The 16,230-nt window shown below is 33.8% G+C and overlaps 1 protein-coding gene across 8 annotated transcripts in view; it reads right to left on the bottom strand.

Moving 5' to 3' along the window:
- Positions 1–6,622: 6,622 nt before the first annotated feature.
- The window catches only part of LOC115217405 (DNA repair protein XRCC3-like), a 215,100-nt gene continuing 205,492 nt past the window's right edge, over positions 6,623–16,230 (bottom strand). For all 8 annotated transcript variants that reach the window (XM_036507601.1, XM_029787095.2, XM_036507598.1 and 5 more), the window contains one exon: positions 6,623–9,826. In XM_036507601.1, coding sequence (XP_036363494.1) covers positions 9,569–9,826 — 258 coding nt within the window. In that variant the 3' untranslated portion in view covers positions 6,623–9,568. The remainder of the gene's footprint in view (positions 9,827–16,230) is intronic.

Raw genomic sequence — 16,230 nt, 5'->3', positions numbered from 1 at the left:
AACTGCTAAGTTACAAGGACATAAACAAACCAACATTTGTTGTCAAGTGGTGGTGGGGAACAAACACAAACATATGCATATATAGGAGAAAATTATGATATTTATTTTATTAGTTCCTACATATGTTTCACCATTGTGGTTGTTTATTGTCATTTTTCCAACATTTTCTGTTTATGATAACTAGTAATACTACTAAGTATAGTAGTTGCTCAACCACTATACTGAAAACAACCTCGATGATGATAATCAATGTGGAGCTCTAAAGTTAATAGTAGCAGTTGTACCACTATTTGTATAAATAAAATACAACAAATACACACACACACACTCACAATAGGTTTCTTTCAGTTTCTGTAATCAAAACCACTGACAAGACTTTGGTCCACCCCAAGGCTATAATAGAAGACACTTGCCCAAGGTGCCATGCAGCAGACCTGAATCTTGGATCATGTAGCTGGGAAGCAAACTTCTTACCAGACAGAATTATTTTTCATTTCTTTAATCACAATGTTATTATTGTTCAACCTTCTATGATTATTTAACAATAGTATATGTTATTTGGTGATATTTACTGAATGAGTTTATGAGCGAATCACACCCTCACCATACTTTGATAAAAACTAAACAATAATTTCTTGTTTCATCATGGCGCAGCTGTTGACTTGTATTTATATCTCAGTGTTTAAGTAATTTTGACACTTTATAAATATTATTGATGATTCAGTATTCAAGGACATGAAAACCAACAAAAAGGTACAGAACAACATCCTAATTACATATGCAAATAACTCATTAGTAAACAAAGCAACAAGTAATGTAAGTTAGCTGATAATATTGGAACACTTACACATACATACATCCACACGTACATACAAATGTTCATAAACATATACAAAACATGTGATATCGATAAAAATAAATATTAAAATACAATATTAAAATACAAAATAAGGCAGTGAGCTGGCAGAATTGTTAGTATGCTGGGCAAAATGTTTAGCAACATTTTGTCCATCTTTATGTTCTTAGTTCAAATTTTGCTGAGGTCAGCTTTACTTTTCATCTTTTGGGGTTGATAAAATAGTACCAGTTGAGCACTGGGGTCAATGTAATCAACTTACCTGCTTCCTCAAAATTATTGGCCTTGTGTCAAAATGTGAAACCAATATTAAAATAAAATTCCAAGAGGGCTGGTCCCATCACCATTTTAACATCCACTTTTCCATGCCTCTACAGATTAGATGGAACTCATTGAGGTAGATTTTCTATAGCAGGATGCTCTTCCTTTTTGCCAAGTAAGGTAATATTCCCCTAAGGCTAAATTTGTGTTTATAGAAGATTGAAGGGATATTGCTTGTATGACAGTGATACCTGTATACAACTATTAGGTGCATGGCTCAGTGGTTAGAGCATCTGGCTCACAATCATGAGATGGTGAGTTTGATTCCTGGACTGGGCTGTGTTCTTGTGCAAGATGCTTTATTTCACATTGCTCCAGTTCACTCAGATGTAGAAATGAGTTGCGACGTCACTGGTGCCAAGCTGTATCAACCTTTGCATTTTCCTTGGATAACATCAGTAGCATAGAGAGGAGAGGCTGGTATGCATGAGCGACTGTTGGTCTTCCATAAACAACTTTGCCCAGACTTGTGCCTTGGAGGGGAACTTTCTAGGTGCAATTCCATGGTCATTCATGATTGAAGGGGTTCTTTACTGTTTACTGTATCAAGATAAAGAGGCACAAACAACCCTCTATATATGAGGATATACTGAGCTATGCGCCTTCACATATGTCTTATGAGAGGTCCTATTTTAAGGATACATCTATTTCCTTATGATAAGTATGTCATTGAAATGTTGAGTCTGTGTGTTGTATTTTCATATTTTTAATAATATTCATAGATGTTATTTTAAAAGAAATTATCTGATTATATATCAAATCTAAACTGAATTTGTGGATTAATGTTGCTTCAGATATCTCAGTTTCATGTTGAAGAAAGGAGATTAGGAGAGAGAGAGAGAGAGAGAGAGAGAGAGAATAAGTGAAAGATTTAGCTTTTAGTTTACTGTATATATTTCAATAAGACATGCCTAAGGTAAACTATCTTTCTATTACAAATATATATATTTCTCTTATATATCTTACACACACACATACATGCCAGTCTTCCTTCCTATTTCTCTTTTCTCTTCGTAGTTCTTTCTTTCACTTGTTCTATTTCTTTCCACCTCTCTATATTACTATTTTCTCTCTTTTTCTCTTTCCTCACTTTTATCTTCATTCTCTATACCTAATGAAATATATTTGATATTGAAAAAATTTTGTTTGTTTCATTTTAAGCTATTTTGTTTTAATATGATAAATATTCAAAATGTTTTGACATAAAAAAAAAGTTATACTAGTTTTTGCATAATCAATGTTTTTCTTTTTTTTCTTTTACAACTCATTTGTGGGAGGAGTAAACCAGTTGTGAAACATAAATTAATTAAAATTAGAATTAAGACCCAAATTGTATAGGGGAGTGAGCTGGAAAAAAAAGTGATTACACATGTCACATACAACAAGGATATCTCTCAATCTTTCTAGTGAATATTGCAAAATCTGTACAACAGCTTTCAACTTAAATCCTATTAAAATCATGTATTTCAGTAATGGATGCCAACAAAACTTTCTGGGAAGAGGGAGGGAGACAAAGTAAGAATGGCAGTGAGTCAAATAAAATACTGTGTACGTAAAATGAATTACAGATAGTGAGAGAATAAGATCCAGTCTGGATGTAAAGGGAGAAAAACAGAGAGATTTGAAGATGTAATGTATGTTAAAAGAGTTAGAGAACTAAATGCAACAAATAATTTTGATTGTGAATTGTATGCAGTGTAGATGTTACATAAGATGTCATACACGAGACACACATATCACCATACATTTGGTTAAGACCAAATCGAAAGCCACACACCACCACCGCTACTGCCACCATCACCACTTATCTTTTATCTTTTACTTGTTTCAGTCATTAAATTGCGGCCATATTGATCTCTTTTGCTGAACTGCTAAGTTACGGGGATCTAAACACACCAGTACCAGTTGTCAAGCAGTGGTGGTGAGGACAAATACAGACACAAAGACACACACATAAATACATTTGTGCAACAGGCTTCTTTCAGTTTCTGTCAATCAAATCCACTCACAATGCTTTGGTTGGCCGGGTCTATAGTAGAAGACATTTGCTTTTGGTATCACGCAGCGGGACTGAACCCCAAACAATATTGTTAGGAAGTAAGCTTCTTATCACACAACCATATCCATTTTCCAAGCTGGCATGAATTGGACAAGTTACTATGATCCAAGGTCAGTTCTTATTTAGAATTACTGTCTTCCTATGTAGGGGAAGAGAGAGAGAGAGAGAGAGAGAGAGAGAGAGAGAGAGAGAGAGTGAGGCTGGTGGTAGCTCCATGTTTGTAAGTGTAAGAGTGAGGGAGCAAATGGTGGGTAATCTTCATATAATGATGTTGGTAGAGCCTATCTCTACTCATGATAGACTTACAGGAGGAGGTGAACTCGGTACAAGAAGAAAGTAAAAGTTTTAAATTTTACACTATTAATGCAACTTACAGTTGCTTATTCTCCTTCATAGTGCCTACATGTGATTTGAAGTACTGTTTTATTCTTGGTTATGAATACATCATAATGCTAGCAGCAAGCTATGAACCATTCACAAGATAGTACACACAATTGTGAATGTTTTCATTCCATTCATTAATCATTTATACCAGTGGTTCTCAACAGGGGTCCATATGACCCTTGGGAGTCCACATAAGATTTTGCTGTTAAAATTTATCTGCAATAAATTGGTTACACATCTACAATACACAAAATATTTTTACAATATTTTTATGCAATTCCTTCTTCTTATAATATTTAATTATAAAAATATAATAGGATTTTTAAATATCAAATGGCTATGATAGTCCATCCAAGTAAAATTGGAATCAAAGGGGTCCACAGGCTAAAAATAATTGAGAACCTCTGATTTACAGTTTCAAGCTGTTAATTAATGTCAGTGTTGTTGTTGTTTAGCTTGAGATCATCTCTGATCCATTGGACCTATAATCTAAGGCATTGCAGCTATGATTATATTTCCAAAAGAGGGTGATTTGAGAGAGATTTGGAGGTTATTTTAGCAGGTTGATCAAATATGTAGCTCCTTTGTTAATTTTACTAGGTGGGAATAGATTTCTAATGTAATTTTTAATTTTAAGAATGAACTTGCTAGTTTCCTTTATATTGTGAGGTTGGTGTGACATTAAAATATTTTATTGAAAAAACAGAATTATTTTCTGTTACCTAAAAATGCAAATATACATACATTTGACACAATATTAACAACAATGTTCACAAACAAAAATAAATTTATGGAATTAAACTGTGTTGCTATGTACTTATGTATATGAACATATTCCTATGTCATTGATTTTTATTTTATAAATCATAGTTCAACCAGTATATGATATGTTGAATAGAGTTGGGTTGTGAACTTAATATCTAAATAATAAAAGAAAAACAGAAAGAAAAATCCTTTTCTTTATTTTGTATAGTAATCATTGGTAATAAATAAATAAAAATAAAATAAAATAAATTGATTTCCTTAGCTCCAGTAGTTTCTGAGATATTGGAGCAGACACTCAAATAATCAATGAAGCAAACACATGTGATAAAACAGTGGTACCTAATTTTTGCATTGAGAAAGATGGCCTGCAGGATGTGGAACAATGGGTGCCACTATGACAGAATTTGTAGTTCGTTTGTTTGAAATTAATGTAATTGAAGCATCATTGATTCAGTGCATCTTTTATCTATGATTAGTTCAAGTTTTGTAAAGTCCTGACCATTAACACTAGATTTTAGCTATATTATCAAAATGTATTATCTAAACATTAGGATTTGGTTTATATTTATATACCAAAATTGATTTTATTAGAAAAGTAATCTTTTTCTTCATTGTCTTTATATCAACTTTTCTCTGTTTGAAAAGTTTTTTTTTCTTAACCTTTATTTTGGTCAGAGCAACTGTTTTTACTTTTGAATGTTCTTCCTATTACTAATCTGCAGGCTCCATTACAATTTGCTATGAAGTACAAGTGGAGACTATTTTGGGATATCAACTCCTTCTTATCTTCATTATATATTCAAAAGCATTGAACCATCTATTTTATTGATCACCTCTGAGGATGAAAGAAATTTGAACAAATGGGGTTACAGTCTATTACATAATTATAAATATATATTTGTTTCAATATTAATATACATCGAGTTTCTTGAGGACGTTACCCAAATCACTGATCGCGGATCCTGGGTGGATGTTGTTTACCTGGAATTTGCTAAGGCTTTTAACTCTGTGCCACACAAAAGACTTATGGTGAAGCTTTCTGCGTTGGGTGTAAGAGACGAACTCTATAACTGGTTAAAGTCCTTTATTTTCAGCCGAAAAGAGGTTGTCACAGTTCTAGGACAGCACTCTTCGCCCTATGAGATGACATCTGGTGTACCACAGGGATCTGTTCTTGGCCCCCTTTTATTTGTTGCATATGTTAATGACATAGATGCCAACTTAAAGAATGCCACAGTGCTGAAATATGCAGATGACATCAAGCTGTACCTCGAAATAAAGAAGTCAAATCCTCTACACTATAGATCTCTATTGCAAGCAGACCTGGACACAATGCAGCAGTGGATCATGGACTGGCAACTCAAGCTGGCTGTGGACAAATGTACCACCATGCATTTTGGGAGGAGAAACCCAGCGTCCACCTACTCCCTCCACAACACTAGTCTCAAAAAGTCTTCATGTGAACGTGACCTGGGTGTTATTGTTGACAGTGATTTGCGTTGGACAAAACACATCGCTAAAATTGTCAAGAAGGCTGAGGGTGTCTTGGCACCACTCACCAAATCCTTTGTGAGCCGCTCTCCGGCTATCTATCTGCGGCTTTATATAGCTATGGTAAGACCTCACCTGGAATTTGCATCACCGGTCTGGAACCCCTATCTTGCCCAGGACATCAATCGTCTGGAAACTGTTCAGCGACGTGCAACCAAAAGAATACCCTCCATCAGGTATTTGCCATATCCTGAATGCCTTACTTCCCTGGGCATGGACACATTGAAACTCCGACGTCTGGCAGCTGACTTGGCAGACACCCATAAAATTATCAACCATCGCACAAACAATAACTCTGAGCACCTTTTCAAACTCCACCCATCTAACACCCGTGGACATATTTACAAAGTAAGAAAACAGCACAGCTCCCATGACTTCAGGAAACATTTTTTCACGCTGAGAGTTGCTGAAGCATGGAACAAACTGCCGGCATCGGTTGTTAGTTGTCGGAGCACTGCATCCTTCAAAACTTCCATGCTTCCTGAGATTCGCCAACACTACACTTGATTTTCTCCCCTCCATACACACACAAGCATGTATCTGATTCATACATTGTTCGCTTTCCAGACATTTCTACATTACTGCATGTACTTTATATGCACTTTCTGACAAGTTGTGGTGCACCTGAGCACTGTATACAATAATTTCATTATTATTATTATTATTATTATTAGAGTGTGACCCCTTATATGGCAGATAACTTTGGAAGTAAACTTTTTCCACCATGTGTAATATCAGGAAATATGGCAAGCATACAGTAATTATAATTTGACTTCTATCAAATTTCTTGGTACTTATACAAAATGATGAAATGAATACTAATTTCCAAGAGAAAACTATTTATTACTTTAAAATCAGTATTTTTGCACATTGTATGTATATATTTGTGTAGTATTGTGAGCATGTATGTGTCTGCCTTCACATACAGACATTTTTGAGTGTGTCCATATTTGGTCTTACTTTATCTAATACAAATGTATTTTTCTGTTTACATTTAATACAAACATAAACGTAAACATAGAGATGAATATAAACATTGTTTTACACTTAAAATTGTTTTACCTTTTCGATTGATGAGTCACATCATTATTACACAGTTTTCATTGGTTTTCAAATATCTTTTCAAATATGATATGCTTTAATTTCTTTCATAATACATTATAATTGACTGCCTCCCTTCCTCCACCTATTACCTTTTCCACTACACTTTTTCTCTCCTCTACCTATCAATTTCTCTCCTACACTCTCTCTTCTCTACCCATCACCTTTTCCCTTACTCACTCTCTTTTCCCTCTCCCTTTTACTCCCTCTACATAACTTTTATTTCTTTTATAGCTTCTATATTTTATTTCTACTTTATCTTTTATGCTCTATTATACTGTTCTGTACTGTTGCACTTTTATTCTCTCTCTCTAACTACTTTGTCCTTTTTATTCCCTCTGTGTAACATTCTTTATTCATTGCCTGCCACCAAGCCAAGTATGTGCACTCATCCTGCATCTCTTATGTTACCTGCTTCTGTTAACATCTATGCAATTTAACCAGTGCTCCTACCCCTACATTTAAGCATTGTAATACATATTCCTGTACACACTTCATATTTTACACTACCTTCACTTTTCTCATTTTCATTCAATTCACCCTTACCAGTCATTTCCCTTGTTGGGAAGTCCTGTAGCAGGACCATATTTTTTATCAGAAGATTGGTGACTAGTGAAAACAACAGAACCAACTGATGCTTAATTTATCAGATCCCAACTGTAAAAAAAAACAACATATAGGATTATCATGAACAATTTTGTCTTTGGTGCATTTTTTTTGACAGACCTTAGCTATATATATATATATATATATATATATATATATATATATATATATATATAGATGATGTGCCTGTAACTGATCAGTGGTGGTAACACAGCCAAGACTAATGGCTGTAGGAACCTATGCTACCCAACTTTAGCTATGGAAAGTGATGACTTCAGCTGTTTGCAATGATTATCAACATATAACGAAACATGAATCAACTCACTTGATGTACATATCGTTTTTCTGTTGTTCAGTGCAATTACAATACATTTTTTATTAGTGGTAATAAACATTTTATATTTGGAACTTCACAGACTTTTGTTCTTCTGTCAACCAAGATATATCTTTGTTACACACACACACATTCTCCATCATATGGGTCACAGAATGGAGAACTTGTGATTATACACTACTACATGTAATTGTTGTTGCATTGTACTAGTGTTTGAAATATCTAATGTCTAAACATCCATAATTCTGTAACCAAGTTCATTTTCACATAGGCAACAAAGTTGAAATAATTGTAAAGGTTAAAATACAAAAATAATTTAATGTAACATTTTAAATATATACATATATAAATTAGTAAAAAAAAACTCTTTGTCAACTAAAGAAAGACAAAGTAGAACTTATTTGCCAAAGTAGAACTTAAGTAAAACCATTGCTTAGTCATTCATATACAACAAGCAGTGGACACAACTTGAGATTTAGAAAGTAATTAAGGTAGTTAACACAACCCATTTTGTGAGAGCAGCTGTTCCTAGGTATTATAAGACATATAAATAAGAAAATTGATTTAAAAATGGAAAGAAAGAAAGTTTTGAAAATACAATAGCAAAAAACAAATAAACTGTCATAAATTCCCTGCCTGCAAGAACAAGTCCTAACAGTCACTAGTTGCTTAGTCATGTGCAGTGAATATAACTTAAAGCATACTGATTCTATCGCATTACCCTCAGATTATTGGAAGAATCAAGTTTAATTTATCAAACAAATTAATATTCAGTGAATTTATGTGCCAAAGACTAAAACCAAAGAAGTTTAGGTTAATATTTTTGGGAAGCAATATTGTTTGTCAGTATTTATTTTGAGAGATAAAACTGATTACTTTTTTAGGAAGATATTTTTCTGAATAATTTATGATTAATTCAATTTATTCCAATCTATTTCTCATAAGTGCAGTAATACAGATAAATCTTTACAGTTGATGCTTATAAAATGATCTTTTATAAGAGTTTTAGGTATTTTTAAGCTTTCAAGTTTAGAACATCTTACAACTGGAAAAATCACTAAAAATATCTAGTTCCAAATAAATACTGCATCTTTATATTTATTGATAGTTTTTGTAGCTTACTAGTTTACTTAAAAGATTTAAGATGAATACTTAGGCACAGTAGCAATTATACAGCGTTGTCAGAAGCATTGAATTGCAAAAATATTAATTACTTGATATGATTTAAAGATAGAGTAGTTATTTATGAATATAAAAGTAATCTGTGGCACAAGTTGTGTCCTTGAAATGGCTAACTCACTGACAGTAGTTTTACAAGTTACACTCACACACACGAAGCCATTACGTATTGCTGCCAAAAACCATAAAGTTAGTTGTAAAAGAGATTATGCATTGAAAATAGTAGCTAGTTTCAAAATAATATCCATTATAAATGAAAGAGGGTAATTAATATTTCATAAGTAACATCTATTACAACTATATAATTAACATTTCAAGACAACTTCTTTGGATCCAAGAACTTTGGCAACATTTAATTTAGTGGCATTTAGTAATTTATGGCATTTTATATGAACAAAGTCGTTTCTGATGACTACATCAGTATGTTAGACAAGCTGATTCCTTTTACACCATCATTGTTGATGATATAAGGGATTACTGTCTGTGGGATATGTGGAGCAAATACAACTTCAAGATTTCGGAAGCTCACATGTGGACCAAACAGTTCAATAACACTTGGAGGCAGAGCAGTTTGTTCAACTTTGGTCAACTGAATGCGTGTTGTTAAATGATTGGCCCAAGACAGGCCCAAGCAAGGAATGTTACTGTTTGATTTTTCTGATGCTGTTACCTGCAAGAGAAATAAGTAAAAAAATTGTAAACTTTTAGACTGATATATATTTTTTTATTCTTAAAATGTTAATGTTGCAGACTTAAGACTTTTGTTACCATATTTTTGTTGTAATATACTGATTTTGTTTCAATTAATTTTTAAAATAATGAAACACTTTGTAAAATAACTTCATTCAAACCGTTTGCGAGTATGATGTGGAGCAAACGCAGATCTGTTGTTAGCAACAGCGTCAAAGCAGGGGAAGCAGAGAGAAGAGAGCTTCATTTGATCCGATGTATTCAACAAGGACAGATAACGAGATGGGAAGAACATGTTGAGAGGTAAAGTTGGTATGAGATATGGAAGTGGACCACATCTTGGCTAAGTTTTCTGATTCGTTCATCCTATGATGTTTTGCTATCACCTACAAATCTAGTAAGATGGAATGTCTCAGAGAATGACACATGCAAATGCAGAAAAGTCGGAACACTGAAACATATTCTTTCCAACTGTTCATTAGCATTGAACAGGTATACATGGAGACACAACCTCATCCTTAATGTTATCTTCAATGCCATAAAGAACCAAATTGATCTCAACAACAGTGAGAAAAAAACCGTTGAAAGTACCAACTAGAGATTTCATTACCTTCGTGCGCTCAAGTCACCAGATTCGTTTCAAGAAGAAGAAAAAAACTTCCTGTGTGAGATGAAAAGTAGAATGGCTATTGGGAGGTGACTGCAGATTTACCAGGGTGCCAAGGACTCTTTTCCATCCCAGTTATGAGAAAAACAAACATTTTAATGTGGTGTGAAGGAAAGAAAGTTGTAAATCTAGTTGAGTTAATGGTTCCTCATGAAGATAACATGGATGCCATTTGGGCTCGAGAGGTTGACCGTTATGTAAACCTCCTTGAGGAATGTGAAGAAGCAGGCTGGAAAGCAGAGAATTTTCCAATCGAAGTCAGATGTAGAGAATTTGTTGGACAGAGTGTGAGACGACTGTTGTTATCATTAGGCCTAACTCATCGTAAGGTAAATACCACCATGACCAATACCCAGACTACAGTGGAAAAGGCTAGCCACTAGACTAGGTTAAAAAGAGACGATGAGCGATGGCTAGAGAAATATTGAGCTATATTTAATAACCAGTTGATCTAGCAAGTGGGGCCTCATATAAGTGAGGGGAGCTTGTGCGCATTGATGCTGTCAAGAGGTAGGACCCGAAATGGCATGCATTCTCTCCTGATGACCCCATACACTTACTGGCTTCTGGTATGCAGAGTTCTTGACTGGTAGCACTTGCATGTGCAAGTTGTTTGCAAGACATCAGCTAGTGTTTGAAACATAAATTAACATGAAATATTGATGGAAGAGTTAAGTTTGGATAATTTTATATTTTATGGCACCAGGGGTAGTCTTGGAAGGGTTGGCCTCAGAAAGGTCACATTTTTTTTAAAGATTCAGATTAACTATGAAATATATTTAACATGGTAACTTTATAGTTACAAAAATTCAGAAGATGTAAGCAATTTTTATATACGAAAATCTATTTAATCCTTTAGCATTCAGATTACTTTGTTAAACGTAATGCTTATTTAGTCACTCTATCTTGAATTAATCATCTTGTGGTTTCAAGATTTCAATAATGTGATTGTTTATTTTTACTATGACATTATAGAGCAGGTATGAGATGTTGGATCTGACCAGTTTGAACACAAAAGAAGCAGAATATTTTGGTTGGATATGGCTAGTTTAAATGCACAAATAGATATTCTTCTGATTCTTTATCCTCATATACTTTAATTATTCAATATGCCATGTTGATATGGTACAGCAGTTTGTAAGCCATTGCTGCTACAATTATATCTCTGGTCAAGGCATATAACTCATAATGTTCACCTCACTCTGAGTCACCTATCTCCAACAGTGAACCAGTTATGCCATACACAACTTCAGTTGTGTGTGGTATAGTTGGTTCACTGCTGGAGGTAGTGGCTGTTTGGTAAAATCAGAATTAACAAAATTATCACTGTGGTATTGAGTTTAGCTCCAAACAGAAGTGTGGAGGGAAGAAGAAGTCACTTCAGGTTATTCTAGTCAACTAACTATATGAAGACCAGGTGCACCAGTGTACAAAATCTCAAACACAACTGTTGCACAAAAAAAAGATATGATTTTGTAATGCAATCTCTCAAATTATAAGCTAATTCCAGCAGTCCATCACTGAATCTTTCTATCAAGCTGTTCTGTTTCACACCAATCTTCTTCTTAGTAAAGAATGAATGAAACGTTTAGTGCTTAGAGCACAACACAGTAATGTTAACTGTGTTACTGAAGCCACTGCTAAGTTACTTAAACAACTATATTTTGACCATAATTTAAAAAACAGCTACACACATTGCAGTGACCACCAATATTGCATTCATGATAATGATCACCAAACTTGTAGCACAGGTAATGCTATTGATTTTCTCAGGGTACAGCAGAGCTCCTGTCATTGGGCAATGGTCATTATACCACCATATAATAAGTGCAAGAATTGAGTAAAAAGAAAAACAAAAACAAAAGGACAAATAGTCAATTTTGAAATAAGTTGTGGCCTTGAGGCATACAGTCCAAACCCTACATAGTTTTATATTTTATACACTATTACAATATACAACACCAAACAAAACAATACTATAAATAGTCTATATGTGGTTGTTTGACCTGCTAGAAATAACAACCAAACTGCCACCAAATCATACATTACTAGACAATGTTATTTCAGTTGTTCAAAATGATAGGGTGGTTAAGGCTGGAATGCTTTTGATCATAGTCCTGCTCAATGAAGATTAATCTGGGACTGAACAACAACAGTAACACTACATTCCCTATATTATATGGTTCACAGGCTCTCTCTCTCTCTCTCTCTCTTTCTCTCCACACATACACATGGAGACGTACACAAAGAAATACCACAATATTTCAAGGCCATCACACTTCTATAATTCATGTATTACTATTCCATAAAGCTGTTTGCAACAACAACAAGAGCACTTTTGACAGCATACAAACACACAGCTCTTCAGTTGACAAACACCTTATTCATTGCGCCCATTGCCACTCTTCTTTAACCCAATGTTCTAGATGTTTTGTTGATTTATAAATTATTATTATACTTCCACAAATTTGGTGTCAGCAGCTGACCCCCCTCCCCCCACCCCGGGAATAAAAAAAACACAACAATAACCAGTAGAGGAACATTGCTAATTACGCTGTCAAAACTGTGACAATTAGTAAATTCTATCATAGCTACAGGTAAAACTAACAGCCTTGACATACTAACAATGCTATTGTTTCTGGGGGAAATTTTATTGAAAATTCTCCAGCTAAAAAGAATGAAAAAAGCAAATGATATAAACTAAATTGAAAAAACAAAAAGAAAACTTTTTTTTTCACACAGTCAGTCCACTATTTCTTTTGTGTCACAGGAGAAATTTTATTTAACAGTCACACACTGGAGACTTACTCATCAGTTAATCATTACAGGAACTTTTAGAACAATAGAAACTTTCTACAAACATTGACATAAGCATACATCAAACACCACACATCTTACATATCATACACACACAAGCGTGTGCATGCATACACTCAAGTATACAAAATTTCTATTATCTATAAATTATACGTGTATTCACATGTATACAACACACATAAACTTAAATAATTAACACACACACACATATGTACACACAAATACACTCATGCTTACATACATTCAAATGCATGTATGCTTTACATACATACACAAACACACATAGGAGTATTTTGACAAAAAATTTGATCCTGGATAGCAACAGTGTTATATAACGTATGACAACATCAAGTTACAATAAAGTACTGAGTGGGTAATGTGATTTATTAGACTGTTATATTTGAAGTGTCTCTGAATATACATGTGTCACTGTTGCATAACTAGAACTGTTGTCCGTTGATGGATGTTTCTGTTGAGAAAAGATTTACTAATTTAATGAGAAAGTTTCCAAAAGTTTACATTGATTTTCATTTTTTAGTTAAAGTGGAGTAGGGAGGGGGATTGCAGTATTATTACAGAAATTCTATCAGCCTAATTTGGTATGTGTAAGGTGAATCTCCCTGCAGCATTATGAAAAGGAGTCCATTGAGATTTGTGTAAGTTATACCAATATAGGTACATTTAGAATACTTGATAATTGTGATGTGTGCTTGAAAATTTGTAAATCAAGTTTGTTGCTTGTATGAGTATACATGTTATTGCAGACAGCTGTTTTGCAAATCTAAGCATTATCATGTGTAAAAAAAATTTGTAAAGTTGATTGCTTCTAGCATATGTAATAAAATTGAAGATTGCAGATAGTGATGGTATATGTATGAGTTATTCTGTTTAATGCTGTTTCAGAAAGTACCTTTATCTGACTGTAATTGAAGTGCATTTAGTTTAATTAAAATAAAATTAGAAAAATGTTTATGTATATGTTATATCCTTAAAATGTTGGATTGTTATAATGCCCACTTCAGTATACAGTATATTTAGTAAAATCAGTAAAGACACAACTACTTCTGACCACCTACTATGTATTCAGGTACTTCACATACTTCTCTTTACTTATAGTAACTAGGTTATTCCATTCATCATGTGGGAGAGGTGTACCATTATTCCTTACAACATCTCCCCTTTTAAGTTTTTCTTAGGAAGTGTTATTTTATTGAGCAATAGTTTTTTTATTCACTCCATCTCCCTTTTTTGAGTTTTTTTTTCTGTACAATTTAATATTTTTTCGTTTGGCATCTATTTTCAGGAACTCTGTATGTTTTCTTTTCCTCTCACTTGTACGCCTGGGTTCAATCACCTGCAGTGGCATTGGTACTTAGAATGTATCGTACAACCATTCCATCAGTTCCTCCAACTTCTTTTGTTCGTTTTCCACAAATCTCTTTTTCAGTTGGTTCCTGTGTCTCTTTTGGACGCCTTTTCTATTTTTTACCCAATACATCATTTTAACTCTGCATTTGATAATTATGCCATCTTCTCAACTCTGCTTTCCATTCTTGTATGCCCTCATATACACCTTATCACCAACTTTAAAGAATCTTGCTATGTCTTTCCTGGTACATTTTCTTTTCTGGCCAGGTAGCAATTTATCAAAGACTGAGTTTAATTATCTCAGAAACACCAGCACAGATTTGGTGTCACACGTTGCACTCTTAAAAATTGTTGTAGAGCTATCTCATCTGTGACTTCCTTATTCGATTTTCTAAGGGCTCTTTTGAAGGTATTAACAAAGTGCTCCGCCAGTCCATTAGATTTGGGATGGTATGGTGCTCTAGTTATATGGTCTACCACAAACATTTCACAAAATTTTTAAAATTCACTAGACACAAATTGTATTCCATTGTCAGATGCTATCTTGTCTGGGATGGCAAATCTTGCAAACAATTCATGTAAAAAATTTATCACAGTTGAGGAGGTTGGTTTTTTATACTTACAAATTCCTGGCCATTTTGAGAAGCTATCAACTATCACTAAGTAGTAAGAACCATTTAAAGGACCAACAAAATCGATGTGTAGTCTTGACCACGGAACATCTACTTTTTATCACAGGCAATTTTTCATTTCATTTTGGCTTACATACAAGTGTTCCACTCTGTTTTACTGCAATTTTTTGTTTCAGTCCCTCAGCCACATTCGAACCTTCGATTGAACTGACTATATTTCTACACAAAACACTTATGGGCATATTCTGTACTTTGAATAGTTCCATCCATTCTGTGCCCAATAAATTAAGCAAACTTTTTAACACATATATCTTTGCCTTTTTTTGTTTGACCTCAAAATGTTTTTGCTTGACCTCATACGAATTCACTAAAAAAATATAATCTTTTTCCCATAACACCATGTACTACCTTTTCCGATTTAATTAATTTTGGCTTAACATATTTCCAAGATCTTTTTAATTTATAATGGTGATATCACTTCCAGTGTCTAATTTCATTTGAACAATTATATTTCTGATTTTCACCTTCATGAATTTCTCATAGTTATGTTACCAATTTCTTCTGATGACATACTATTTATCCTTTGTTCTGACATTTTGTCATCTTCATTCTACAGTGCATCTTTATATGTCCTACATTACAACAACAAAAGCACTCTGCTTTTTTAAATGGACAATTTTTCCTCTGGTGTATACCTCCACATGGAAAATATAGGTTTATTTCCTGAATTTTGTTGTATTTTTTAGAAAACAATTTATCTCTATTCTGACTATTGCTTTACTTGGAAACACTCTTTACATTCAATTTTCTCTGTGTCGTGTCTTAATTTGACTATCCTTTCACATTCTTCTGATACTTGCTGCTCGGTTACATCCTGGTTTTGTTCCAGTTTTGCGAGAA

Source organism: Octopus sinensis, linkage group LG11, assembly GCF_006345805.1.
Source record: "Octopus sinensis linkage group LG11, ASM634580v1, whole genome shotgun sequence".
NCBI classification, from domain to species: Eukaryota; Metazoa; Mollusca; class Cephalopoda; order Octopoda; family Octopodidae; genus Octopus; species Octopus sinensis.
The sequence above is the reverse complement of the archived record's forward strand: the minus strand, read 5'-3'. Positions and strand labels throughout refer to the sequence as shown.